At 38.3% G+C, this 25,486-nt stretch overlaps 2 protein-coding genes across 5 annotated transcripts in view; one reads left to right on the plus strand and one right to left on the minus strand.

Moving 5' to 3' along the window:
- ASB3 (ankyrin repeat and SOCS box containing 3) overlaps window positions 1–25,486 on the plus strand; it is a 29,412-nt gene that overhangs the window by 344 nt on the left and 3,582 nt on the right. The window contains exons 2-9 of one of the 4 annotated variants that reach the window (XM_071740432.1): window positions 137–367; window positions 16,766–16,977; window positions 17,357–17,515; window positions 18,874–18,986; window positions 19,584–19,719; window positions 20,062–20,239; window positions 21,543–21,740; window positions 24,117–24,368. In XM_071740432.1, coding sequence (XP_071596533.1) covers window positions 186–367; window positions 16,766–16,977; window positions 17,357–17,515; window positions 18,874–18,986; window positions 19,584–19,719; window positions 20,062–20,239; window positions 21,543–21,740; window positions 24,117–24,368 — 1,430 coding nt within the window. In that variant the 5' untranslated portion in view covers window positions 137–185. Of the gene's footprint in view, window positions 1–73; window positions 368–16,471; window positions 16,579–16,765; window positions 16,978–17,356; window positions 17,516–18,873; window positions 18,994–19,583; window positions 19,720–20,061; window positions 20,240–21,542; window positions 21,741–24,116; window positions 24,369–25,486 lie in introns of those variants that run through there. The other 3 variants (XM_071740436.1, XM_071740434.1, XM_071740433.1) reach the window with 3 other exon arrangements.
- CHAC2 (ChaC glutathione specific gamma-glutamylcyclotransferase 2) lies at window positions 5,306–16,304 on the minus strand. The gene is made up of 3 exons (XM_071740443.1): window positions 16,140–16,304; window positions 10,122–10,157; window positions 5,306–6,425 (listed from the first exon to the last, which is right to left on the minus strand). The coding sequence occupies exons 1-3, from the start codon at window positions 16,272–16,274 to the stop codon at window positions 6,042–6,044; spliced, it is 555 nt and encodes a 184-aa protein (XP_071596544.1). The 5' UTR covers window positions 16,275–16,304; the 3' UTR covers window positions 5,306–6,041.

Consider the following 25,486-nt stretch of genomic DNA (forward strand, 5'->3'; position numbering starts at 1 on the left):
GGGAGGGAGGGGGGGAGGGGGGGAGGGAGGGAGGGAGGGAGGGAGGGAGGGAGGGAGGGAGGGCGGGGGGGAAGACTCCCGGGGTGGTGGTGGTAAGTTCGCCATCGTCCCGGTTACTGATTCAAAACAGCCGTAGTTTGGCTTTTCGGCAAACTACCAGTGTCGGGTTTTGTAGTTCCTCTTTTATGAACATCGTCCGTCTGGCGGTAACGAGGACCAGCTCCTCGGTAGCTCCCGCTTCTGCCGCAGCTCCTCTGGACCTAAGCCCGAGGAAGTCATCCCAAAAAAGTGCGCTGTTGAAGCAGCAGGGCCAGCACCGCACCCGTGTGGTTTTCACATCAACAGGGCGTGCAGCAGGAGTGCTGAGGTACCTCTGTGGCTAGGCCGTGTTGTGTTTACTATTTTTCCCTCCAAGTTTCTACTGATAAGAGCAGCGCCGGTGAGATAGCTATGGTATTGAATAAGACTGGGAGACCAAAAAAACCCAAAAACAAAACCAAAAGGGAACACTATTTAATTTTGCAGTAAATAAAATCAGGCCCTTTTGTCTTCAAGTAGAAGTTGAGACGCAGGTGGAATGGCGACTAGAGGAAGAGAGGGGCAGCTTGCTTTGCAATTAGCGATGGGGTGATATACAGGGATAGTGGTCACAGCAGCGTGTATTGATTCCTATTAAACCCTAATGGACACTAATTTAAGTGGGCACTGAAATGTCTAGTGGGAGAATTCTATAAAGTCAAACTTAGCAGGTGGTATTGGGAAAAAATCCCAGTGGTGATAGAGAAAAGTGACACTGGATGGTGGTTTGTTTTTAAGACATTTCTTTTCAGACGGTTCTTTATCACTGGTTTGCCAGCAGAGTGGTGTCTGTATTTGCACTTCTGCATTGACATTGGGCAAAACTGGCTGAGTCTGTTGAAAACTGGCTGAAACTGTTTGAATAAATGATTTACAGTAATATAGATGTGATATCTTAAAACTTAAGTAAATAGTGCGTCAGATCTAGTCAATACTTTGGAGCTTTGCTACTGTAGTTTTCTTGTTTAAGATTGTAGGGTTTTTTCCATTTAAAGTGATGTCAAAGCAGATACAGCTTTGCTGAGAGAATTATTTTTCCAGTTTTACATGCACAATGAGAGGGAAGTGCCAGGAGAAGAAAAACCAGAAGAGCAGAGACTTTAGTTGCGAGAGGGCAGAAAGATGCAGGCTCTCTTTTGTTTGAGATAAAGGAGGGGAACAATTGAAGGGCAGCTGCCTGAATCGAAAGGTGGAGGAGCAAGGAAATGGCTTGACTGTAAGAACAGTGAGGGAGTTCAGAGCTGGGGTAATTGGGGCTGTGCTGTAGCTGGTAATCAAAGTGAATGTATACTCGCTGTCCAGCTTTTGCAGAAGACTGTTAGAGAAGAGTAGCTGTTGGGAAAACAGTCTTTCTAATCTTGTGACAATGCCTTCCTACCTTTCATGGTAGGAAGCCAAGATACAGGGCCCTGCCTGGGGGTATGCTAACCTGATGTGTGTTTGCATCCCCTCTGCCAGTCAGCTTGTATGAACAGAGTAGAAAATCGCTTAGAAGGAACTAGTTTTGCTACACGGGACTTACAGAAATACATCTGATGGGGGAGCTGTAGTATTGTGGTTTTCCAATATCCTCAGCTTGAGTAAAGCAATGCATCAGAAAGCACACCAGAAAGAAGGGAGGGGAAGAGATACTAACCATAATTAAGCTGGAGACATGGCAAACTTCAGAAAACAATGAAGTAACACACTGATAAAATACTTATGCGGGGTGCTGCAATCAAATTTATAACTGTATTGCTTTAGTTTTTAAGGGTAAATGGTGTTCAAAATGTTTGGGTTTTTTTTTTTTTTTTCATGTGTGGGGTAAGCTCTCCATGGTATTTTGAGCAAACAAGTACATTTTTTTCCTAATGCTTCTTAGGAAAATTGCCTGAAATGTTCAGACTTGTAGTGCTTCTTTTAGACTATGTGTTTTCCTTTTGTTATTCTTGCATTTGTGGTGAAAATTGTTTTACCAAATGTGTTAAAACTGATTTCAAGAATTACCAAACATTTCATTCTTCTGGGCAACTAAGCTGCACTTTACTTACCTTTGTGAATGATTTTCACAGTATCTTACTTGCTAGAAAGCATACTAGCCTAGAAAAGGTTTGGTCTTTATGTACCATTGTGAAAAAAATTGAAAGCATGCAAGTGGGAATAAAAAATGTATTGGTACAAAAGTAAGGAAATAATGAGCAATTCCTAAATAGTCCAGCATAGTTTCTGAATTAAAACAAGTGAGGTCAGTTCCTTCTGATTTTTCTTGTTTGCTCACCTGTGGAAAATTCAGAGCACATAAATGGTTGAAAAAGGGGACTGGGAATCCTACAAAGAATGGTTATTATAGAATGTTTGAAGTGCCTTATCCATAAGTCTTCTTGTGTGAAGAAATGCAAATCTGTTTACAGAAGTGTAATGATTGAGTCAGACGACACATAAATTTTGTCAGTGGCGGTCAAAATGAGTTTGAAGTGTGCTTATTATCAAAAACTAGACAAAAATTAAAATACTGCATATTCCAGTTATGGGTTCTCTGTTCACAGAAGATTGCATATTTAATGACTTGCTATCAGACTGATCATACAAAGGAATATCAAGTATTACATGAACTACTTTTTAGTCTCTGCTTTTTTATTTTAATTCACATCATAGCATAATCAAAACTGTCTTATTGCACTCTGCAAACCTTGTGTTTTTTCCCCCTGTAGCTTACATTACTTTAGGACTTTTGTTTGAGAGATTCCAAAATAATTTCTGGATAGCTCAGCTTATGTACTGCTCAAAGATAATCCTTTTCAGCATCATAGGAAGAGAAACTTGACCAACTGTAGGGTGTGTTTCTTTTCCTGCAAAAGGCCCTAGAAATTTTACTGTGCAGTCACACCAGGAAAGATTGTTAGAGACGACTATATAATACTTCCTTAATGTGTGGAAGGAGAAAGGTGTGTGCTGACTGCTGGATGATTTGAGTCTGTAGATACTAGGGTGTGAAATCTGACAACATGGATGACTATTGTTTCCTCACCTGCTCTTTGGAAACAAGTTGAGTTATCTTTGTGTGTGGCTGGTTGTGTAATGAAACTGTATTTACAATCTCTGTAATTTGTCACAATTTCAGATTTAGCTCTAACAAGTAGAAAAAAGAATGAAGCCTCTATGGCATATAAAAAGTCTGTGTTACTATTTTTGTGTTTAGCAACACCTCTGAAAACATACTGGGCTTTTGTTGGTAGTTGAAGCTGTAGGTGGAGTGGTGGCTCAAATCCCTTACAGCAAGAACAAATGTGCATTTCCAGTACTTTATTAATTCCTAATTAAAAATTCCTAATGTCAGCACAGTTTAAGACTGTAATAGTAGTGAGATCTCATATATTGTTTTTCGTCATTAGATATAACAGCAGTATATAACAAGATGGAATTAAGACACACAATGTCTTAATTATTAATACACTTAAAATATACATAACTTTTCTGGAAACGACCTCCTCCGACACCATTAATAAATGTCATGCATTTTTATTGTACTGGTTATATGCACAAACTGGAATGTATCCTTACAGATATTATTGCAAGTTCTTTGAATCTGGAAAGCAAATGAACCAACAATGTCCTGAACAGAATTAAAGATACAAAATATTGAGCCATACATCATCAAATCACAATACCCCAACACTGCTTAAATAAGTATTTTAAAGAGGGAATAATGACTAATTTCTATCATTTAGTGAGTGTGAATACCTTGTTTTAAGGAACAAAGGTAAGTCTTCAAGGAAAGAATTTATAAAAATACAGAGTGGATGTGCCATTGAACATATTTTAACTTTACTACAGCTTGCTTGAATATGAAGTAAGCACAAGAAAGGAAGTACTGTCATTGTTTTAGGTGTTTTCTTGAGGAAATTATTCCTTTCAACACTTAATTATTCCTGAAATAAATCATACATGACTCTTTAAAGTATCCAGTAACAGTTACGTCTTACTCTTTGCGCCAAGGTGAATAAATGCATGTGTAACAGAGCATGCTTATTAATGGTGATTTGGGTGACAGTTATCACTGTCCAGCTTTGGCATGTGAAGTCACTCAAACAGCCACATACAGACACTTGGAAGTTCAGATCCATCTCTCCCACTGTGCAGCTGAATTAGCTGGGACTGCTTGCCACTTGGTTATGTCAGTCTTAAATGTACACAGTGTGGTAGAGAATCAAGAGTTTGGAAGGATAGTCATAGATAACTTGTGTACTAATGGAAAAACAGGGCCTTAGTACATATGATTATTTTGCTTCTGCAGTTTACAGTAGTTCATCAAGTGATGTCCTATCATACACTCTTAAAATAGTGGCATTCAATTATTAATAAACAGTAGATTCTAAAATCTGACTTTTTTTCCCCCTCAATGAATCAAAGCTTGAGAGATGCCAGAGGCACACTGTTATGATCTGGTTTGTAAAAAAACCACAGCTTTCTTGCTTAAATATTTTAAGTGGTCTTAATTATCTAAAATTTAGCTTTGTATTTATTATCCTGTTTTCTGGTCATCTAGCTGCCTTTCTCAAGTGTTTCCTATTAACATTCATTTATGTCCTTGTTAGCTTTTGTAGGTAGCCAAGTAAAATAATAGCAGCTTGTTATTTTGATAACCCTGATACTATATCAAGCAATTAGAAATCTAAAACAGGAAAATATCAAGAAGAAAAAGGGACAAACTATATTGTAGAAATATATTGGTTTTGTAATTACTGATGCTCTCACACTACTACTAAGCATACGTTCTCTGTCTGAGAAAATGTGACATTACATGGTGTTTGAAATAGGACGTTTCCTATATTAACATACAAAAATATACTTTGTTAAAATTTAACAAAAATAACTGAGATTTTTGAGAAGCAAGACAAGTTCTTTTGGGACGGAAACTGGTTGCTTATGTTTTGCATAAAGTAAACCTACTAGCCTAGACTGGTGGCTTCTGTTGTTCTTTGGATATTCATACAACATAGTTCAGGTTATTGAAAAGAGGGTTCCTTTCTTTATTGCCTTTTGTCCATGAATACTCTTGAAAATGCCTTTTGTCTAGGAATGTCCATCCCTAGGATAGTGGTTGAAAAAGTTTAGTGGCTTAAAATCTATCCTTAGAGACTGATGAATATTTTAAGAGATGGGGTTAGAACAGCATTTAAAGTCAAATAACAAAGATGAGAATTTCTGAACATTCTGGCTGAATTGTGGCTTCAAGTCAAACGCTCGATTAATTTTAATGCTTTGGCTTCGTTCTTTATATTAATCTTAAGAAGTAAAATGAGGCACTGATACATTATGGCTTGTTTTTTCAAAGTACCCTATACCTTAGGGTTTTTGGGTGGGTTTGACCTAATGAACTAAGGGAAAGATTTCCTTGACATGAAGTGGTTTATCCTCTGCTTTTAAAGGCAAAATAATATATAGAGGGTAAGATGACTGATTTAGTGGAGTAACTTCACTGAAATTAAATTGAATGATAAATGTTCTACTATGCAATTTACTACCTAACATTTATCTCTTTACCTGCATTAAGCACCATGCCTGTTGTCTCAAATCAGAAAGTACTAAGAACTATCACTTAAATCAATGTGAGTTGTATTTGAATGCAGATTTTGATCTTTAAAATATTCTAGTATTTTATTTTAAACCTGAAATAATAATAATAATTAAAAAAAAATCCTCAAGCAAAGAGAAGCAGAAGTGGTTCACCTGAGATTTTCATAATGACATAATCTTTGGATAAAAACCCAAATATACCAAATACTAAAATGCTTCCCCCACTCCCCTTTCTACAAATGCCTAAAATAATTATTTATGTAACAGCACATTTTAACGACCAACTGCTATTTCAAGTGCAGTATTAATAAGATAGCATTGTACAGAGAAGACTGTCTCCAAGTCATATACCCACTGTGCAATGAAAGCCTTCCTCTGAAGTTGGAGCAAGATCATTAAAAGTTCTTTTATAGACAATTTAGGTTTTGATGCTTTTCCAGGAGTTCCTTTACAAGTTTCTCTAAGGAGAAGAGATGCTCGTCTGCATCTTCTGGTACAAGGTTCCTAATAGAATTAGCGAGTTCAAAGAGATACTCTGTGTTTCTTCCACTAGGACCAACAGCATTATAAATCTGCTGAGCAATTTCTTCTAGAGGTGCTGGACCAAGGTAGTTTGGGTTATCGCAAGTTCCGATGTATAACAAGACATCAAATGGGTTTACTGACAAGTCTTTGGGATAGAAGATGACAGTTGTAGTTCTGTAGCCTCCTTTCTCTCTGAAGTCCAGGTATTCCTTTACTTCACATTCTTGTCCAGCTGGCAATCTGTAGGCAACACCCCATACACACCCCTGTTGAAGGACACAGGGAAAGAAAATCCATGCAGTGATTGAAAGGCTACTCCAAAATTGATCTATTTCTATTGTATTTAAGTAAAATAAATTTGAAAGACATAAGGAAATAAAATCCATGCAGTGATTAAAAGGCTGTTAAAAATAATAAAAAAATAATTAAAAATTAAATCTATTTCTGTTGTATTTAAGTAAAACTCTGTTTAAGTAGATTAATTTTCTTCTGTTTTCAGTCTTCTTATAGCTACTTCTCACAGTTTGTAGAAAGAGTCCCAAAATAAAAGGGCTGATTTATTAAGAGAATTTTCAAAGTGGTAGTTAATGTTGATTGATTATCCACTTTCTTGCTAATGCTGAGGCCTTTCTTGCAAAACAATTTCTTGTTAGAATTAAGGCAGTAAATAGCCTTGGCAAGTCCTACTAAGGAACTGGCAAAAGGATACAAAGTATCTTCATGCACAAAATTTGTATCTGAAAATTAAAATCCTGAATAGTGCCAAATTCAAAGGAATTTTGATCAGGTCCTTTCTCTGTTTAGTTGCAGCTTCATTTCTAAGGACCTGAGTGTCACCTCCATCCACTGGATGTACTTGGACCTGTGTTGGAGCATGCTAATGTTACAGCACCTAAAATGAATTGGAGAATAAGAAGCTGAGGGTTTGTTTTTTGGTTTTTTTTCTTTTTTCTTTTTGCACAATTAAATGTGGCAAATCCAGCATCTCAGAAGACACTATTTGGACAAATTTAATTACCATATTTAAGAATCTGAATATTTATTCTTTCTGTTCACAGACAACATCTCTAACAAAGTATTTAACTGTGCTGGTGTGAACTAATTATATTCTCCTACAAAGTTTTAAATAAACAGATCAGTGGGATCTGCATAGGAACAGATGTGCACGTTTTTGTTTGAAGTAGCATAGAAAAAGGATGATGGTTTGGTATCCACTAGAGGTGACAAAGTGTTTCTTACAAGTGCTGTTTTTAAATAAACTGTAGCCTGTTCTGTCTAATGATTCTTCCTCCAGTTAAGTTGGTGCATGCTTAGCTGCTGCAATGATGATGATAAAGCAATTAAGGTTTTTGTTGGTTTGGGTTTTTTCTTCCCTAAAACTGGTTCTTAATATTTTAGTCATGACATCAGATGATGCTGGGGCAGTGACGCTAAGTCATGAGCGATGAATTTTGCAGTCACAGAATCACAGAATGGTTTGGGTTGGAAGAGACCTCCAAGATCATCCAGTCCAACCTTTGACCAACACCATAAACTAACGACTAAACCATATCCTTAAGGACCAGGTCCAAATGCCTTTTAAATACCTCCAGGTATGGTGACTCCACCACTGTCCTGGGCAGGACATTCCAATGTCAGACCATAGGCTGGCCAAAGGCATTTTTTAAGAAAAAAAACCAAAACAGGAGTAATTTTTAATCTCATCCTGTGTAGATGGTTACAGTATTTGATGTGCTGAGGCCAGGAACAATACTAAAGAGTACAGAAAGGGGTTCCTTGCTTTCCCTTGGCCATCGGGGATGCAGGTTCACTGCAGCTATCAGCAGGAAATCTGTTAGTTTAAAACCCAGCCTCTTTGCACAGGGTACTCTCTTGAGTTAATTCTGCCATCCAGACCTGCTTTGGGCATGACAGGAAAATGCAGATGAGTGTGGTGGGGATGGGGATTTAAAGCAGACACTTTGAAGTGTTACTGCTAGTTCATTCATTTAGGTTTCAGTACAAGGAATTCCTATTCCATAAAATTATCATCCAGAAATCTGAGAAAGTGTGTGATGTCTTGGTTTTTTTTTGTTTTTTTTTTTTGTGTGTTTTTTTTTTTTTGTGTGTGTGTCATTTCCTCTTAACTGGCAAAGAAATTCAGATGGAGAAATTAAAAATAACTCAGGTGGAGAAATTAAAAATAACTCTAAACTAGATGTTTCCAAGCTGTGATCTCTAGTGAAAGAGGATACATAGGCTAGCTGAGAGCTGGCACTGTCACTGAAAGTGCCACTGCTGTTGTCAACATAGTATTTGGGGTGTGTGTGTGTGTGTGCATGCAGGGCAATAATTGCTGTAGTCTGCTAAGATACTTTCAAAATAATTTACCTTGTTAAACTGCCAAATGGGTAACTGAAATTAAAGCACATGTCTTGCCATATGATGTAATGTTTATGTTTAAAGGGTCATTATCTGGTCACACCAGATTCTGGAGGAAAGGGAAAAAAACAACCAACCAAAAGTGGTTTGCTAAGGGGAAAAAAGTTTCCATGGTAACAAATAAGTTACCTTAACAATACCAAGCGAGTGACAACATACATAAGCATTCTTTGTCTATATAGGCGTCTGTGTAACATAATGGTTCCCAGCAGTAATGTGAAAAAACCCCTTACTAGAAAAGTACAGAAAATCACAATGAGAGAGAGTGCAGTGCATTTTGCTGGTTTTGCTAACTGCAAAAAACAGATGAAGTTTTCAATTACTGCTGAACTTACCTATGTGGCTGCTATTGCAGGGAAATAGACTGGTAAGACAGCAATGCCATCACTGTCTAGAGACACAGCTGTAAATAAAAACTACTACCAAAATACCCATCCTCCACATCTTATGGCCTGATGTTGTGTCACCTTCCTCTCCGATTGCTTCCTGGCTATCCTTCTGCCCCTCTGGAGGCACTACGACCTGCAGGGATTTCTTCTTGTGGAGCAGTGTGAAGCTGGATGTACAGGATTGTCCCCAGCAAGATGCCAGAACAGAGCATACTGCTGGCTGTGGAGGGTCCACAGGGTCAGCAGGGAGTGGGAAAGCAATGGCACACAAGGTGTGTCCTGCAGTAGCCTCCCTCAACTTTCCTAACCTAGCTCAGTGCATTGATCCTAGCTGGTGAGCATCCAGCTGAGAGCTCTCTGTGGGGCTAAGAGCTATAAAAAAACTGCAGGTAGTTGTAAAGATAGCTTCTTTACTATAGAACAGAATTTAGAAACTGGTAAAATTTAAGTGTAGGTACTTCTATAAGGAGAAAAACTTTGATTTGCCTACACGACTGTAAGCCTATGGCTGCTTTCATCTTCCCTCCCTCTCCAGCCCTCTCCTTGCCTTACACTTTCTAAGTGAGACACTGGGAAAAGGCTGTAAGATAAGTGAAACTAGCAAACTTCAGCCAATGAGCCTTTTCTAAACAGAAGCTAATTTTCCAATATTATAGAGAAACCCAAAGCACTGTTGTGGCATTTAATTCCTTAAGCACTTTATCTCTGTAGCAAAAAAATAAAGCCAGGCTATCTCCTTTTTTATCTCTGCAATGTAATCACTGTTTCAGTCTTTATTTTGGGAGGGCAAGATTAGAGTTCTGACACAACATCTGGGGTCTGCTGTTGGGGTATTGTCAGCACTACACATATGCTGAAAGTAAAATTATGCATCATAAACAGGATAGCTGAAGTGACTCTTTCATAAAATACTTCAAAATATACCTTTGGTAATAACAGACCCAAACTACTTCCATTTTCTTAGTTTAGATTGATTTATTTAAAACAATCAAAGTCATTGGTGTAACTACAGGAAATTTTGAGAGGACTTTTAATTGCACTAAAGATAACTCAATTATTTGCTTGAAGAGAAGCAAAAATTAATACAGACTTACTACGTAGGTTGGGAATGCAATGTAACATTTTGATCATACAGAGACAGGAGTACTATACCTCAGGATCTTCAACCAGAGTCACAACTCTTCCAGGCTAAAATAAAAATAAAAGTAATCTGTTACAGGCTTTTACCCTGAATCATAAAACAAAAGCCCCCCCCCCCCGCCACTTTAAATAAATAAATAAATAAATACAGGGTCAGAGAACTCATGAGAACTCATCCAGGACAATTTCAGCAAGGTCTGTTTCTTCAAGTTTCAGTATAAATATTTTCTGAGAAGAGCTTTTGATCTGCATTAGGTAAAACAAATGTTAAAATCTGAGTTGGAAAATCTTTGCAAGGTAGACATGAAATTAAAGGCAGAAATAAACATGGAGATTTTGAAAGTCCTTGCTTTGTATGTGCTGGTCAGACTCAATTCTGTTCTTGTTTAACATGGTGATAATAATTCAGTAATGTAAAACTATTCTCAGTGCACCTTCCTCATGTTGCTTCTCCACAGTACTATGCCATTTTTTTCTCTATGCAGTGACAGTGAGGTGAACCTTTTTGCTTGCATTCATAAAGTTTATACACAGGTATGGGAAGTAACGTAGCACTGAAATCTACCTTGCATAGAACTAGGCAAGATATTGCCAAACCATCTGGCTTGGTTTCTGCACTAGCTGGATTTTAGAAAATGTTAGTTATGTGCTGTGACACATGGAAACTCCTAGGTTTAAAAGCTCCTAGCTACTTAGGTGGTTTTGAAAACAAAGAAATCTGTTAGTCATTTTTAGTAAGCACCATACTATTCAAAGTTAAGAAAAAATAAAAATAAAAAAAAAATTAAAAAAATAAAAATAAAAAAAAATCTGTTGTCCAGAAGACCCTTTCCCTTCTTTTTACCCTTACAGGTCATTCTCCCTTACTAGGCAGAGGGAGGATACCTTAGTAATAGCTTCTTTTTCCAGTAAGTTGCTTCTTGCAGGAAGACTGAGATGCCCATTTTTAAGCACTGAAAATAGTTGAACTTTGTTGTGTAACCTGGAGAATAAAATTTTAAAACATAAAACCCTGCCGAGAGCTACAGCTGTTGTTTAAAATAGCTACTTTGGCATTTAATTAGTATAGAAATGTTTTTTGAGAGGTACAATAAAGCAGAAGTACTAGTATTCATTCAGTTCTAGTGTTGGATAGAAATTCATTTTAGGAATTGCAAAGATAATCTTAACTTGATGTACTTGGATACATATCTGCATTGGGTGTTGGCTAACTTTCAGTCATGGGGTACTACGTTTCAGTCTCTTTGTGACCCCTCACTGACAGCTCCATTGCTATGCCCCTGCTTTTCTGTTTGCTTAGGATGTCCCAGTGTTTGTCTCTCTCACACAGAGTCACTGGCAAGCCACGCGTTCTTTTGGTAACAAGCCAAATATGAAATCTTGTTTTTGCAGAGCACTTCACAGATACAATCTAGGGCAGATATTATTTATTTAGTGACAGATCTTTTATAATCTCAAAGGCTATTTCTAAGCTCTGAGTTGCTGTGCTATTTCATTTTTTTATGCCAGTTCTCTCAGCGTCAGCCATCTATTCGTGTTTAATACTAAATGATTACTACTTGAGTACCCAGAAGAAACTGGTCTGTTACAATGATTAACTGAGATATCTTAAGTGAGGTGTTCCTTTTGGGAAGCTTTTTCTGTAGCCATTAATACTTGCCTGACTTGAGTACTCAATACTGGTCACTAGGATTTTGAAATCATGTATTAAAGAGACGTTCTGTAGTGGGAAACAACTTCTTTATTACCAGGTATCTCAGATATTAAATGGAAGTACTGAAGAGTACATAATCTTCAAATTGGTTGTGGGGTGAAAGAACATTCTCTTTGTCTAGGGAAGAACAGGATATTAATTGTGTTGGTTTGCAGAGCCCTTGTCTTGCATGGAACTACCTAAAACAAACACTGTTAAGGAACCACAGGTACTTCCTCTGCTAGTGAAGTAAAGAAAATAACACATCTATAAATGACAAGCTATATAGTGTAAACTAAACCATTTCTGTCATGTGCAAGTACTGGCAAGGACAAACCCCAGTGATCTCCTAAATCAGATGCCGTGGAGGGATTTGTGTCAGTTCTGTGCAGCCTACTGACAGGAAGGGTGCCAGAGGTAACCCTGCATTGGATCATGCTGGAGCAGCAGTGAGGTCGACATCTTATGAGTGTACATGACAGGAGATTCTTCTAGGTTTTACCTACACTGGACTCAGTAAAAAGAAGAAAATAGCATTAGCGTGGTGCAGAGCCTGTAGTAGTCTGTGGTGTTCTCCTGGAATGGGGACTTCATCTGTCTGTGTGGAGATAAAGCTCCTGAGGACAGTCCTGAGGTCTAGCTGATGTGTGGTGTGAAACTGGGGTAACCTGAAATAAGTTATTTCATTGTTAGATTTTTGTCACTGGTGCCCAAACAGCTACTAAAATTACTAAATATTTACTGATTGAGGAATCAATTTTTGCAAAAAAAGCAAGATAGAATAAAATGAAATATGACCTTACAAATAATTGTTGCCTATCACTTTTTTTTTTTCAGAAAGGCAGTGTTAGTTTGCTAGTTAGTAGGAATGTAATAATTTTAAATTCTTAAGTTTGTTTAAACTAAGCATTGCCTTCTCCACTTCCTGTGGCTCATTATGGTGTAATAGCAGCCTTTCTCTCCATCCTCTCCCCACAGGCCCCTGATGACAGCCATCCAAAGGGAAGAAACAGCCAGGGTAAATCAGGGAACTGCAGATGTGGGTGGGCACCTCAGGAGATCCTGTAGTCCAGCCTTCTTTCTTCTCCATTTCACTTGTAACAAACTAAGCCCTTTAATACCTTAAGAAGATTCAACCTTAAGCTGACCCAGTAATTCTGTGCATGCAGAAACTCAAGAGTTTTCTCCTTGGGCACTGTTTGGAAAGTGGCAGCAGACACCTGGAGCTTGATTAATCATGTCATTAAGTTTCCACAAGATTTTGCCAAGCACGTTGAAGGGTTAGGAATAAAGACAGTCTCCAGCAGATCCAGAACTGATATTCCCCAAGTGTCAGGGCTGCTGGTGTGCTGTGCAGTCAAGTGACAGTGCTGGATCAGGGAGAGCAGCTAAAACAAGGTGTCTGGAGCTGGGAGCAAGGAGGATTGTGAGGAGAGGAAGCCAGACTTCCCTGTTTGGGCAGGAAAATGCTATTGGTTTGGTTTAAACCATATTGTGATAATAATGGCTTGGACTCGTGAATGCTGTGGTGGGTTCTGTGCAAAACCAACTCCCCCCCCTAAATTTTAACATTTCAGTAGGTTTATGTGTATTGCTCAGGTTTGCATTTCTGGTGCCATTTTTTTTCCTGAAGTTTGCACTAAGAAGTTTGAAATCTCCACTTATGAAAACATTTTTGTTACTTATTCAGGTCTATCTAAGCCAGTAGCACATTTTTCAGGGAACACTGTTAGTGGTAAAATTCATGCTACTTTAATGTATTATTCAAAATAATTCACTGAAAAATCTAATTTTTAAAAACAGCTAATTGCTGTTTAATTAATTAACAGTGTAAATTGCTGTATATATTTCAAGTAATGATTATTCCTTTTTTAAAATCTTAACCTAAATAAATCTTTTTTCCAATTTAGTGCCATGTAAACTAAAAAATATGGCCTCATGATTAAAGATCAATTTATGACTAGTTAGCAGTCTTACTGCATCAGGAACTGAGCAGTTCAACGTGCAAGTTCAAGGTCAACTGAGTGTTGTAGTAAATGCAGCTATTGTAACTCAAAGTGCTCTGTATGGTTGTTTTTTGTGTGCTGATTGTGGAATGTGGGAGCAAGAAGTGTTTTCAGGAGAGGTTTCTTTTTAATTTGCTGGCTTCTGTTTTATTGCTTCTCTTCAAAATGTGTTAGTAGTACTGAAGGACCAGTTTCACTTGTAGCTCACCCAGAAGAGATGCAGTGAATCTATGATGCCAAGGATTGTGAAAATTTTATAGCAGGGAGTTTTTGGTCTGGTGAAACAGGAGGTCCCAGATGTGTTTTTTCTCAGTGTACACTAAGGGAGCCTTTCTGCCCTGCAGGTAAGAGGACTGCAGGACTACCAAAAGTCAGTACCTTGTTGATGCTGAGAAAAAGTGTATAATGTTAAGTGTTTCATATAAAACATAAAATGCATTAGCCAGTTTACATAAATAAACTGGCATCTTCAGTCTGTCCAAACAAGCACAGAAACAGAACAAAGCACGAGCCTGTGTGTTTGTGAGGTTTTGTTGTTGCTTGAAGCCTCTGTGTGCCTGCAGATGGTGATTCTAGGTATAATCTTGACCAGGGCAGAAATACAAATGTCTCAGCTTCCTGGAACTGACTATCTGCTAGTGGGCAGTGACCTAGCATGGCTGATTTGGAAGACTTCCAGTATCTGCACAAAGACACTCGCTCTGAGCATTCCCCTGAATTTCAGCTAGTGCAGTTCAATGGGGTCACAAGGATACTTTAAAAAAAAGGAAATAAAACTAACCAGTGCCCCAGGAGTAAGACTTTCTCTGTTGACCAATTAGGTTTTCAGAACAACTTTAGCACGTTTTTCAATTCATCCAAGTTCAAAAGAAGAACAGAAATTTCCTAATGTAATCTTTGAAGAAGGATGACTGTAGATGACAAATTAATGGCAAATTAATGTTCCCACCAAGGAAGTGGAGGATGGCTGTCCAGCCTGCAGACCTTACTGAGGCAGCAACAGAGCAGTTCCATCTCTCCAGGCAGGTGAGGCAGCAGCTGAGAATTGGGGCAGGCTTGAGGATAGGAACTGTGTGTATGACAGGAGGTAAGCTGGGTACCAAAGCCAGGCTTTTGACTCAGTTTTAAAAGCAACATGGCAAAGCATTCTGGGGCTCAGGTTCAGGACTGGGGCAGGTGTATTTGCCCAGCACTTGTCCAGCCCTGAAAACATGCCTGCCCTGCCCACCTCTTGAGCATAAGTTGTTTCTTTGCAGTAAAATTTAATAAATAAATAGAAAATATTAGATGCCTGACTTCTGCTAGTGCCTGAAGCATGGTGATTTGCCTTGCAGGAAGCTGAATTCAAGGGTGTTTAGTATTTAAGTACTGTTCAGGTTACTTGATGGTATTTGAGGTTCTAACTGGTGCTACTTAGAACTTAAGTATTTTTTCATTTGTTTAGAATTATACATGGGGAGAGTGGTACAGGCTTTCAAAGCAGAGGAAGACTAGTATTCTTGCTCTTGTGGCTTCAAAATATGTATGTTCACATGAAATTGGGAATGCTCACTTCTGGAAGTTTGGATTAGTTGTCCTGGTGGCTTTTGTTTTGTTTATATCCAAGTAGTAAATATTTTCTTCTCTATAAGTTTTCATTCGAAAGTTAAAAAAGCTGAAAAGCAGTGAGGTAGGTGCTCAGGTCACGGCTTCTGGTCTTTATTTATTAACTAGCTGTAAAAGCCTGACACCTACACTAAGGTATTCTCCCTTAGTTATTTAGATTAATGTCCATAATAACCACGTCAGTTGTTTTTCCAGCTATCTAAATAGAGTGGTGGTTATTTTTGTTAAACTTCCTCTCCTCTTTGAAGTTAATTTTGCTGTTGGTGGGGATTTTTGAATTTTTATTTTAATTGATAGCACGGAAGAAAATGAATTCTTGAACTTTAGGAAGTACTTCTTGCCACCATGACAGAAAATTGAAGTGGAAAGGTTGCACCTCAGGACTTGGCTGAAATAACTGTCACCACCTAGCACCAGGTTACTTTTTAAGTTAAAAAACAAAACAAAAAACTAAAAAGAACAAACAAATCATGAACAAAACGAAAGTGCGGTGGCGAGGGTTTGAGGGACGTGGAGGGGGCAGCCCCTGCGCTGGGAAGCGCCCTTGGCGGTTCCCTGCCGGGGCGGGGGCCGGGGCAAGGCCGGTTCCCTTCAGCCCCGGTGGAGGCCTCGGCGGCGAGGAGCTGAGGCCCGGAGGGAGACCCGCCCCGCCGCCGCGGTGAGGGGCCGACGTCCGCCCGCCCCGCCGCCGCCGTGCCCCCCTTCCCTTTCCTCCCCCGGCCTCACCTTGCCCGGCACGCCGCGGTGGTCGGTGCTGCCCTGCCAGAAGCGGCGGCTATAGCCTTGGATGCGCCCCACCATTTTCTCCTCGTAAGGGAAATCCACCTTCCAGATGAGGGAGCCGTAGCCGAACACCCACATGGCTGACTGATTGACCGACCGACCGACCGACAGACAGACCGACCGCCGCCCGGGCCGGGCCTGCGCACTACCGGCGGGGCGGAACGGCCGCGGGCTTCCCCCTGTCCGGTTCTTGCGGTGGGCAGCGGGGCTGCCCCTCGGGTGCCGCCGGCTGTCTGGAGGGGCTGGTTCTGCCCCAGGCCACGGCCGTGTGGTGGCAGAGGCGCTCTGCGAGGTGTCTGTGCGAGCCCGTCCGCACAGGCTGTGCCACTTGGCCCAGGAAAAAAAGATCCCTTGCCCTCGGGAACTGCTGCCCTGGGAGCTGGTGGGCAGCAGCAGGGGACTTGTTATCCCCCAAACTCCACAAAGGAACTCACGCCCTCTCCCCCCCCAAACCCAACCCAAGCTCGTCTGCAGGAAACTAAAACAGTGCTCCCCCCACCTCACATTCTGTATTAACAGGCGTTTCTTTTTTCCTCTTTCTCCCCTTTCTCCCTTTCCCTCCGTCACAGTTTGACAGACACAAGGATGGATTTCACAGAGGCCTATTCCGATCGATGCTCTGCCGTGGGGCTTGCGGCCAGAGAAGGAAATGCTAAAATGCTGAGGAAACTAATAAAGCAGGGGTACAGCATCGATGTTGCGGATAACAGGGGGTGGATGCCGATCCATGAAGCAGCAGCTCGCAATTCGAGTGAATGTCTGAGGCTGCTAATCCATGCAGGTAAGGAAATCTTGATGTGAAACAGTGTGATTTTTTTCTGCTAAATCCCCCCGTGATATAAAATATGGCAAATATTCTTCTTTTGTGAATTTCTATGTGGTTTCATTGCTAGTGCCTCACTATGATGAAGATAAATTGGCACGTTGTAGGTTGTGAATGACACTTGATTTTACTTTGCCTTCCTCTGTCCAAGTCAGTTGTCTGTAGAAGACCAGCAATAACTGGAACTGCTGTTTGAAAGAGCTGATAACATTATGTTCGTGGATACACTGCAGGCAGCACATCTCAAATAACTCCGTTATTTTAAGAAAATTAACTGTGTTTTGTAATTCATTGTTGAATGTACCTTTTTTCTTTCCTATTTAATTCTCATTTGTAGCTCCATCTGATGACTACATCAATTCAAAGACATTTGAAGGGAACTCTGCACTGCACCTGTCAGCATGCCATGGGTCTTTTGAAAGTGTTTGTATTCTTTTGGAAGCTGGAGCTGACCCCAATAAAGTTACCAACGAAGCAACTACTGCACTGTTCCTAGGTGACACCAGCTTTCTTGAAATCCCAGGACAACTGATGAATGGAGAAAAGCTTATTTGCTGAGTTTAAACTCACCAGAGTTCATTCATTGCCTACCATGTTTCGTATTTTTGTAGTCTAAACACTAGGCTAATAATCTGCTGCAGACTGTGTTTTAACAACAACAAAATTGTACAAACAAATTTTTACAATGAAGTTGTAAACCCAAACTTCTTCCTATCACTTATTGCTTCTTTCTAGCACAGAAAGGTCTAGGAGGTATAGGTTTACAGCTGTATGTGGCGTTTAAAGTCTTTTTGCAATTCTTAGTTTATCAATTCAGGTCCACTCTTTTATTGATTTTTCTATTATTTGTGTTTGACATAATTGCTATAGTGAACCCTAAAATCTTCTGCTAAAATGAATCCTCAGAGTTTAGATCACTGGTTATAGATATGGTTATTGTTTTACCCATCTCCATACACACGAAAACATAACAGCTGCCACATTAGCTTTGTTTATAAGTCTCTTCATGCTTTATTTTTAGACAACTAAATAGTTTATTTGAGTAGAATACTTGGTGACAGGCAGCACTTGTGGGGAGATTATGTGGGTGATGGTAATTAACACTGTGTATAAATGCTTATACAGCTTAGGCTGGACCAAGGAGCAGTCTTGGGGCTGTGTATTTTTAAAAAGGAAAAAGTTAATGCTCAAGTTAGTCCAGACTATGCCATGTGTTCAGGGCACAGCTCTGTGTTGGACATTGAGTACTACAAGCCAGAGGCACTGATGTGGCCAGCTCCTGTACTAATACCCTAAAAATTATTCACTCAGTAGCAACTATTGATAGGTTGTCATCATAGGAAATGTGCTGTGGTAGAATTGTCAGTGATGAAAACTTGGGGATGAATCAGCATGCTAAATAGACTTTGTCAATTTAAGTGTTAGCATAAATTAATCCAATATAGGTGTTTAAAACAGTTTTGGGGGAAATTTTTAGTAAGACAGGGTTATGCAAATTTGGGGAGCCATTGTGACTGTCGTAGGTAGGTGACATGTAGGTAGGTGCCTGCTGCAGAATTGTCTCCCTGTTTCACAGGAAAGGAGGAACTTTTGTTATCTGTGTTAGCACAGTATAGGTAGAATTTTAACAAGTGTTACTAAAATTTTTGTGGATAAATTTCTATTCTCCAACTCTGTTTTGGGGATACAAGTATATAAGGCAATTATGCATATATAAAGCAAGTTTTTAAGAATTACAGTTACTGGGTCAGGAAGTTAGTGGTGAGACAGTTTTAGTTTTTCAGTTATTTAAATTCAGTTAATAAGAATTATTTTCTTCTACTTATTTTTTTTTTTTTAATGTTCTATTTGAAGCTGTTCAAAATGGACATGAAGACATTGTAAGGTTTCTGCTCCAACACGGAGCAAATGTAAAAGGACCTCATTCTTTCTCTGGATGGAATTCTTTGCACCAAGCTTCCTTTCAGGTAACCTGTAAGTGGTGTATAATATAATTTCTCTGTAATTGCTGTATTCCGAAAATTCATCTATTTATTTGCCTTTGAGTAATTTTGATAGAGTAATTTTTTAATTGAGTAATTTTTCCTAACCTACCCTAGAGTCAAACAGTTATTTAAATGCTGAAGAGCCTGAAATGCCCTGAAGTGTGTATCTAAAACTACATGAGAGCATTGTGTTGGGAAGCAGTAATTAAGTATTACAAATATTGTGTCTACTTACAAGCTCATGTATTGTACAGGGTTTTTTGAGAAAAAATTCTGTTTAGTATCTCATCACCAGTGGGACGTATGACCTAGTTACAGAATAGAAATACATTAGCTGAATGGCACTAATAAACTAATTGAATTTTCATTTATATCTTTAATGTAAACGAGCAACTGTGAAAAATTAATTAAACTTGTATAATTTTTTCTGCAATTATTTTTTTCATTATATCTTTAGAATATTGACTATATTGCTTTTTTCCTTATTTCTGTTTGGAATGTCTGGGAAAAACAAATTATGTCAGTTGTCCAGGGATTTTTGTTGTTGTTTTCAGTTAAGTATAAAAACATTTATTTCAGGGTTGCACTGAGATAATGAAAATACTCCTGGAGAAAGGGGCAAGCAAAGAATGTAAGGATGACTTCGGAATTACGCCTTTGTTTGTTGCTGCTCAGTATGGAAAGCTGGAGAGTTTAAGACTGCTTGTGTCCTATGGTAATAGTGATTGTTCTTTTAGCTTCATTGTTTTTCAACTTGCATCAGCCTGTCACCAGATATCCTTTTAGTTCTACTTTTGCACTTCATAACTTCAAAGTTTTAGTATTTTCAATCAATTTTAGTTGCAGATTGATACACAAAACCATCCTAATTGCTTAAATCTTGTTTAGGTAATTTGACGTAGTTTTGTGATGGTAGGAACTGATAAATCAAAAAAAAAATTATTGAAAAGATTAAGGATTGTCAGCGTCTTTTAGAACCCCTCAGTAGCACTGCATTAGTGGGCTGATTTTGATGACCTTGCTCTTTTAATAGGATATTGTTGCATTTTTTTGTCAGGTGCAGAAATAAACTCTCAAGCCAAGGACAAAGCCACTCCCTTGCTGATTGCCTCTCAGGAGGGACACACTGAGTGTGTGGAACTGCTGCTGGCGAAAGGGGCAGATCCAAATCTCTACTGCAACGAGGAAAATTGGCAGTTACCTATTCATGCAGCAGCTGAAATGGGCCATAAAAGGTAGGTGATTAAATAGATTTGGACAGAAGATTCTGGTAATAAAAACCTTATGACAAAGTCGAAGTTCTGCACAAAAAGAAAAAAAAAGTTATCAGGCTGATTTGTAGTTTAGAATTCCTGATTATTTTCATATTTTAAATGCCTGATAATAGTCCCAGTAAAGTGACCAGCCATTTTTAGTTTAATTCTTATGAGCTTAGAGGGTTTCCCACAGAGCTGCTGAACCAGGTATCAGTTCCCTTAACAACCATCTTACATTTAAAATATAAATAACAATTACGTGCTTTGTACATGACTTGGATAGTTGCTAATTAGATTATATTCCTAGCTATTAAGTAGCAGAAATACTAATTTTGGAAATAATGAATTAGCTGAACCAGCCAGAAAATCAAAGCCACAAAACAGTTCCTTTCATCCTTCTGAAAATCCGTTTGTAGCTGTGCCCAGACCTTGATGATCCAGGACACTTTTGGAGCAGAAAATCAAGAGAGGAAGGAGGTTCCCAGAGTGATAGAAGCAGAGAAGTGTCTCTGAGGAACCCCATGATTTGCACATGTATGACAGCACTTAAAATCAAATATATTAATGATGATAAAAACTCAAAAATTATTAGTAGATGCTTGATCTTAAGTCCTAGCAAAAGGAGAAAATCAATTGAGCTGTCATTAAAGTTTGTCTATCAAATCTTCTCAAACTGATGAGGGGGGCTGACTTTAGTAGATCCTGAGGAAGCTGGTTTTAGTTCATTTTCTCAGAAACAGAAGATGGGTCAGCAAAGTCATCAGAACTAGAAATGTCTTTAAGTCAAATGCTGCCTTCAGAGCAGTATGTAACTGGTGACCTTCAAGCAGCACCAGTAAGTCCCAGTAGCAAAGGAATTGGTGTTTGTCACTGAGCCTTGTTACCTGGAAAGGATGTTAAGTGGAGTTATGAGCTATGAAATTTTTTGTTTCAGAATCTTTGCGAGTGTTAAACAGAAATATTTGTTTTATTTGCACTTCGTGGTTTCAGTTTATTTAATGTGCAGTGGTACTCTATTGCTGTGAAAAGGAGTGTTGGATGATAGGAAATACCTGTCTCTGGTTTGGATTAAAGTATTTGTTGCCGGACTAAATCCATGCCAAAGCACAATGTTGGTTGTAGGTCTGTGTATGAAATGATAAAGGTTGTTCTTTTGTGCAGTTGTGAAAAAGTAGGTAGGATTTTCTTCCTATGTTATAATCGCACATGAAAAATGACAATACACTTAACGTTAATTATTGCATAAAATCACAAAATAAATAGTATTTAAAAATATTTGCAGGATACTGGAGTTGCTAATACCAGTTACTGATCGGATTTGTGACAAAGGCAAAGGCAAAGTGAGCCCTGTGTATTCAGCAGTATATGGTGGTAATAAAGAATGTCTGGAAATGTTACTCAGAGAAGGCTACAGTCCGGATGCTCAGGAGTGCCTTAATTTTGACTGTAGATCACCCATGTGTATGGTTTTCCAAAAGGAGTAAGTACACCTCTTATATTTTGAAGCTATTCATAGTTATGTTGGCCTTTATTGAACTTCTTTTAAATGTGCAGTTTTCATGCCCTCCTTCCTCAGTTCTTGAGCTGCTGAAATTAAGCTGTAAGTAACCAAATGGTGCATGGAATTTGTATTGCATGCATGAGCTGAAGAAGCTCACTGAAACCTCTGAGGGGAAGCTGAGCTCTTTGAAGAGTCTTGTAGAACATAATCGCAGTTTTCATGCTTTCAGAAGGCCCTGTCAACACATTTCTCTTCTCTGGGAATGTAACTTAATGCTGTAATCAGATCAAAAGGGCTCTTAAGTAGACAGTTACTTTTTAGTAAGGATGAGTTATTGGAAAATGGTGTTTTCCTTTTCTGTATGCCAGTCTCATGTGTGAGACAAGCAGAATTAATCAGCTGTAAGGAGGACTGGGAAACCAAGTGATAGAATCTTTTAAATCATGACACATTTCTTTTTATGCCTGGTATTTAACAGGAAATAAAACAATGTTTACTTCATATGGCAAGGGCTCTAATTTTGGAGAAAAAATAAGGTATAAAAGCCTTACTCCTGAGTACTTATATACGATATGTCAGTGGTATGGTCATAGGGTATATATGAGCGGTTCTTCATATCCTTATTGTTGATTGGTTTTATTTTTATTTTCCTTTAATACAGACGTTTCTTCTTCCTTTTTCTGTGGGAAGTTAATCCGTGTAGGAGTTGGGCTATTACTGTGACAAATACAGATGTTGCTGTCCCCAGACTCATTTTATGCTCTTCCCAAACCAATATATAAAATAACATTCAAGTGATTGAATACTGGCACAGCTGAACTCAAGATAGAAAATCAAATCTCGGTCACCTCCTGGCAGTGCTGAGCTTTGTATGGAGTTGTAATGTTATTTTGATTTACATTTTAACTGAGACTTCACAGCAATTACCTGTTACTGGGTTGTGTTTCAGAACAAGAGATGCAGTTTGTGTGGTAGAGAATACATTTGATTTTTTTTTTTCCTTCATCTGATTCCAGTCTATCACTTAATATTTTGCCAAAATTCTAGTTAGTTCACCCTTTATGGACATTCCTTTTCATGAATATTAATACAAAGTAATGTTATGTGGCTCCTGTGCTCTGCATTAAGGCATGTACCTCCAATGAAAGCATTTATATCTTACTAAAGCTTGGATTCTAATAGAATATTTCATGTACATGGATCAAAATTTATTGCTTAAATGCTGCTGTTTAATGAATGAGGTCTTGGTAGAAGTGAATTTAGTTCACCCCCATTAAAAAAGATTTTATCCAGCAGAGGCAAAACCACAGCCCACAGTTTTTGGCTTAGAGGTGGGAATCAAGAATTCAGTTTCTCATTCTTGCCTCTTGTCTTCCATATGGGACCTGTTCTGATTTTCTTTTATTTAAGGAAGAAAAACAGTTAGACTCTGTCAGTTGGTCACGTGGAAACATTTTTAGCTGAAATACTAATATTTAGAGTATGTACCTCAGTGTTCTGAATCCTATAAACAATTCGGTTGGGTAGAGGCTATTTGAAAAATTATTTTTTAATGAGAAAGGTTGTTACAATTAAAAATGGTGGTCTTGAGGGGATGTACTGTTGTTGGTTTGGATTTTTTTGTTGTTTTTTTGTTTTGTTATTTTTGTTTGGTTTTGTTTTGCTTGGTTTGGGTTTTTTTCACCTGGATAAAGCTGTAAAAAGAATTAACTTTGCTTGAGTATTCTTTGCCGATTATGTTTGATTACATGTGTAAAGCATATACTAGTTGCATGCAATGAAATGATAGATTGCACAGTCTTACAGTTGGATTAGGAACATTTTTAAACACTTTAACAAATATATCAACATCAACCCACAGTGTTGTAACAGCACCTAGGGTCTGTTATTGCTGACTTTCATTGTGAACTTCTAAAAGTGCTCAAAAAATCCTTGGATGTTGTTTTTCCACATCTATCCTATTCTTACTATATAGTAAATAATTTAGGAAGGGATAGTAACTACTAAATTGTGCTGTAATGAGGCAGATAACATAAATATGTCGCTGCTTCAAAGTCATGTCTGTGAAGTTATGTGCAATCTAATCACTAACTAAAAAGCAGCACGCTAATTATCAGTCACAATATTATTCATTATCATAATACAATACTGTAATGGATAATGATAACATTATTTTAGGCAAATAATTTTAAAATGTTTATAATAGCTCAGTGGGTTGCAGGACTTTCTGAAAATAACAGCTGGGGGGATTTTTTGGTAGAAGATATTTCCTTTCTTGGAGGTAAGAAGTGAAATGATAGCTGCTTTCTGGGAAAAGACTAACAGGATGTCCTGTTCCTTGTGTGCTGTTCCTAGGTTTTTTAATTTCATTGATATTTTCCTGAAATACGGGATCACCTTACTTGGGATTAATCTGGGATACTGCCTGTTCCATGAAAAGTTTGCTTTGTTTCAACGCTTCTTGAAGCTGGGCTGTTTACTGCCTGCTGGGGACCAGTTGTCAGAGTTCCTAAGTTACACAGTGAAAGCACAGGAAAAGTACAAGGAATGGCTGCCATACCTGCTCCTGGCTGGTTTTAATCCAGTGAATTTCATGCGCAGAGTCTGGTAAGCAGATAATGTTACCCTGTTTACTTCAATATTGTCTGCTAATCTCCACAGCTGTTGCCAGGGTTATTTAATGTCTGTTTTCAGAGGACAGTACCTGGGAATCCAGTGCCATGGTCAGGAATGGCAAAGGTCACAGAATGGCTGAAATAAAAGTGATGGGGGATTTTTCACAAAGAAAGCCAGAAGGGAGGTTGTTTTAGCTCTGTCCTGGAGAAAAGAATCATTTCACAATTTTAAAATCAAGCATCTCTTATTAGCCCCCAAATTTAGTTGCAAATTGTATATGTATGTGTAATACAGTAAGATGAATGTCAAATGCCAAGAAGGAGATCAGGAGGGGTGGGAAACAAATGTAAGGTGCAGCTGGGCCAAGGCTAGGAGGAGAGGAAATGGATGCAAATAGAGATTGTGTTTAACAAAACAATGTGGCAAAAATTCCAGTCTCGGTTCTTGTTTTTTTTAATTTTTTTTTTTTTTTTTTTAATTCTTCCACATATAAATTACTGCTTGGTGATGTTTTATACTTAATTAGGCACACAGAATTAAACTTGTATTCAAAATTAGGAAGTATTTCTGTTTTCTTCTGGGCTTTTTTGCTTGTCCTTGTAACAGAGACTTAGCATTTATTACCATATATTTCGGCTGTGAACTTTACATGAGATGTATAAACTCATTACGTGTATTATTTCACTGTATGAAAGGAGTAGTATTTTAAGGTTTAAAAAGGAGGAGCATATATAAAGCATGGTGTATCTGTGCTTCTGTAGATAATATTTATTCATAGAAGACTTAGTAACTGCGAGAATAACACAGAATAAGATTGCAGTTCAGTGAGTGAGCAAATCTCACTGTCCATGTATATCATATGTGATGCTTTTTTGATAGTTTGTTACCTTATGCACAAATGCTTTTTTACCAAATACTTTGTTTAAATATCCACTTTTCTGAATCATGCTTATCACATTGTAATCTACAAAACTATAGTTTTTTATAAATTGAACTTCAATATTAACTATTCCGTTCTGGTAGAAAACAGGAGAGTAGATAGCAGTTATAGATAGCAAATGACATTTATGCATATGTTTCATTAATGATCTGACTTCTTGTGCAAAACA

Source organism: Heliangelus exortis, chromosome 3, assembly GCF_036169615.1.
Source record: "Heliangelus exortis chromosome 3, bHelExo1.hap1, whole genome shotgun sequence".
Lineage (NCBI taxonomy): Eukaryota > Metazoa > Chordata > Aves > Apodiformes > Trochilidae > Heliangelus > Heliangelus exortis.

Excerpts from the sequence above, each read along its gene's own strand:
- CHAC2 (XM_071740443.1), bottom strand. The coding sequence starts at position 16,274 with ATGTGGGTGTTCGGCTACGGCTCCCTCATCTGGAAGGTGGATTTCCCT. Across the intron at positions 10,158-16,139 it reads ACCGCGGCGTGCCGGGCAAG|CCTGGAAGAGTTGTGACTCT; the intron begins GTGAGGCCGGGG and ends TTTTTATTTTAG. Across the intron at positions 6,426-10,121 it reads CTCTGGTTGAAGATCCTGAG|GGGTGTGTATGGGGTGTTGC; the intron begins GTATAGTACTCC and ends GTCCTTCAACAG.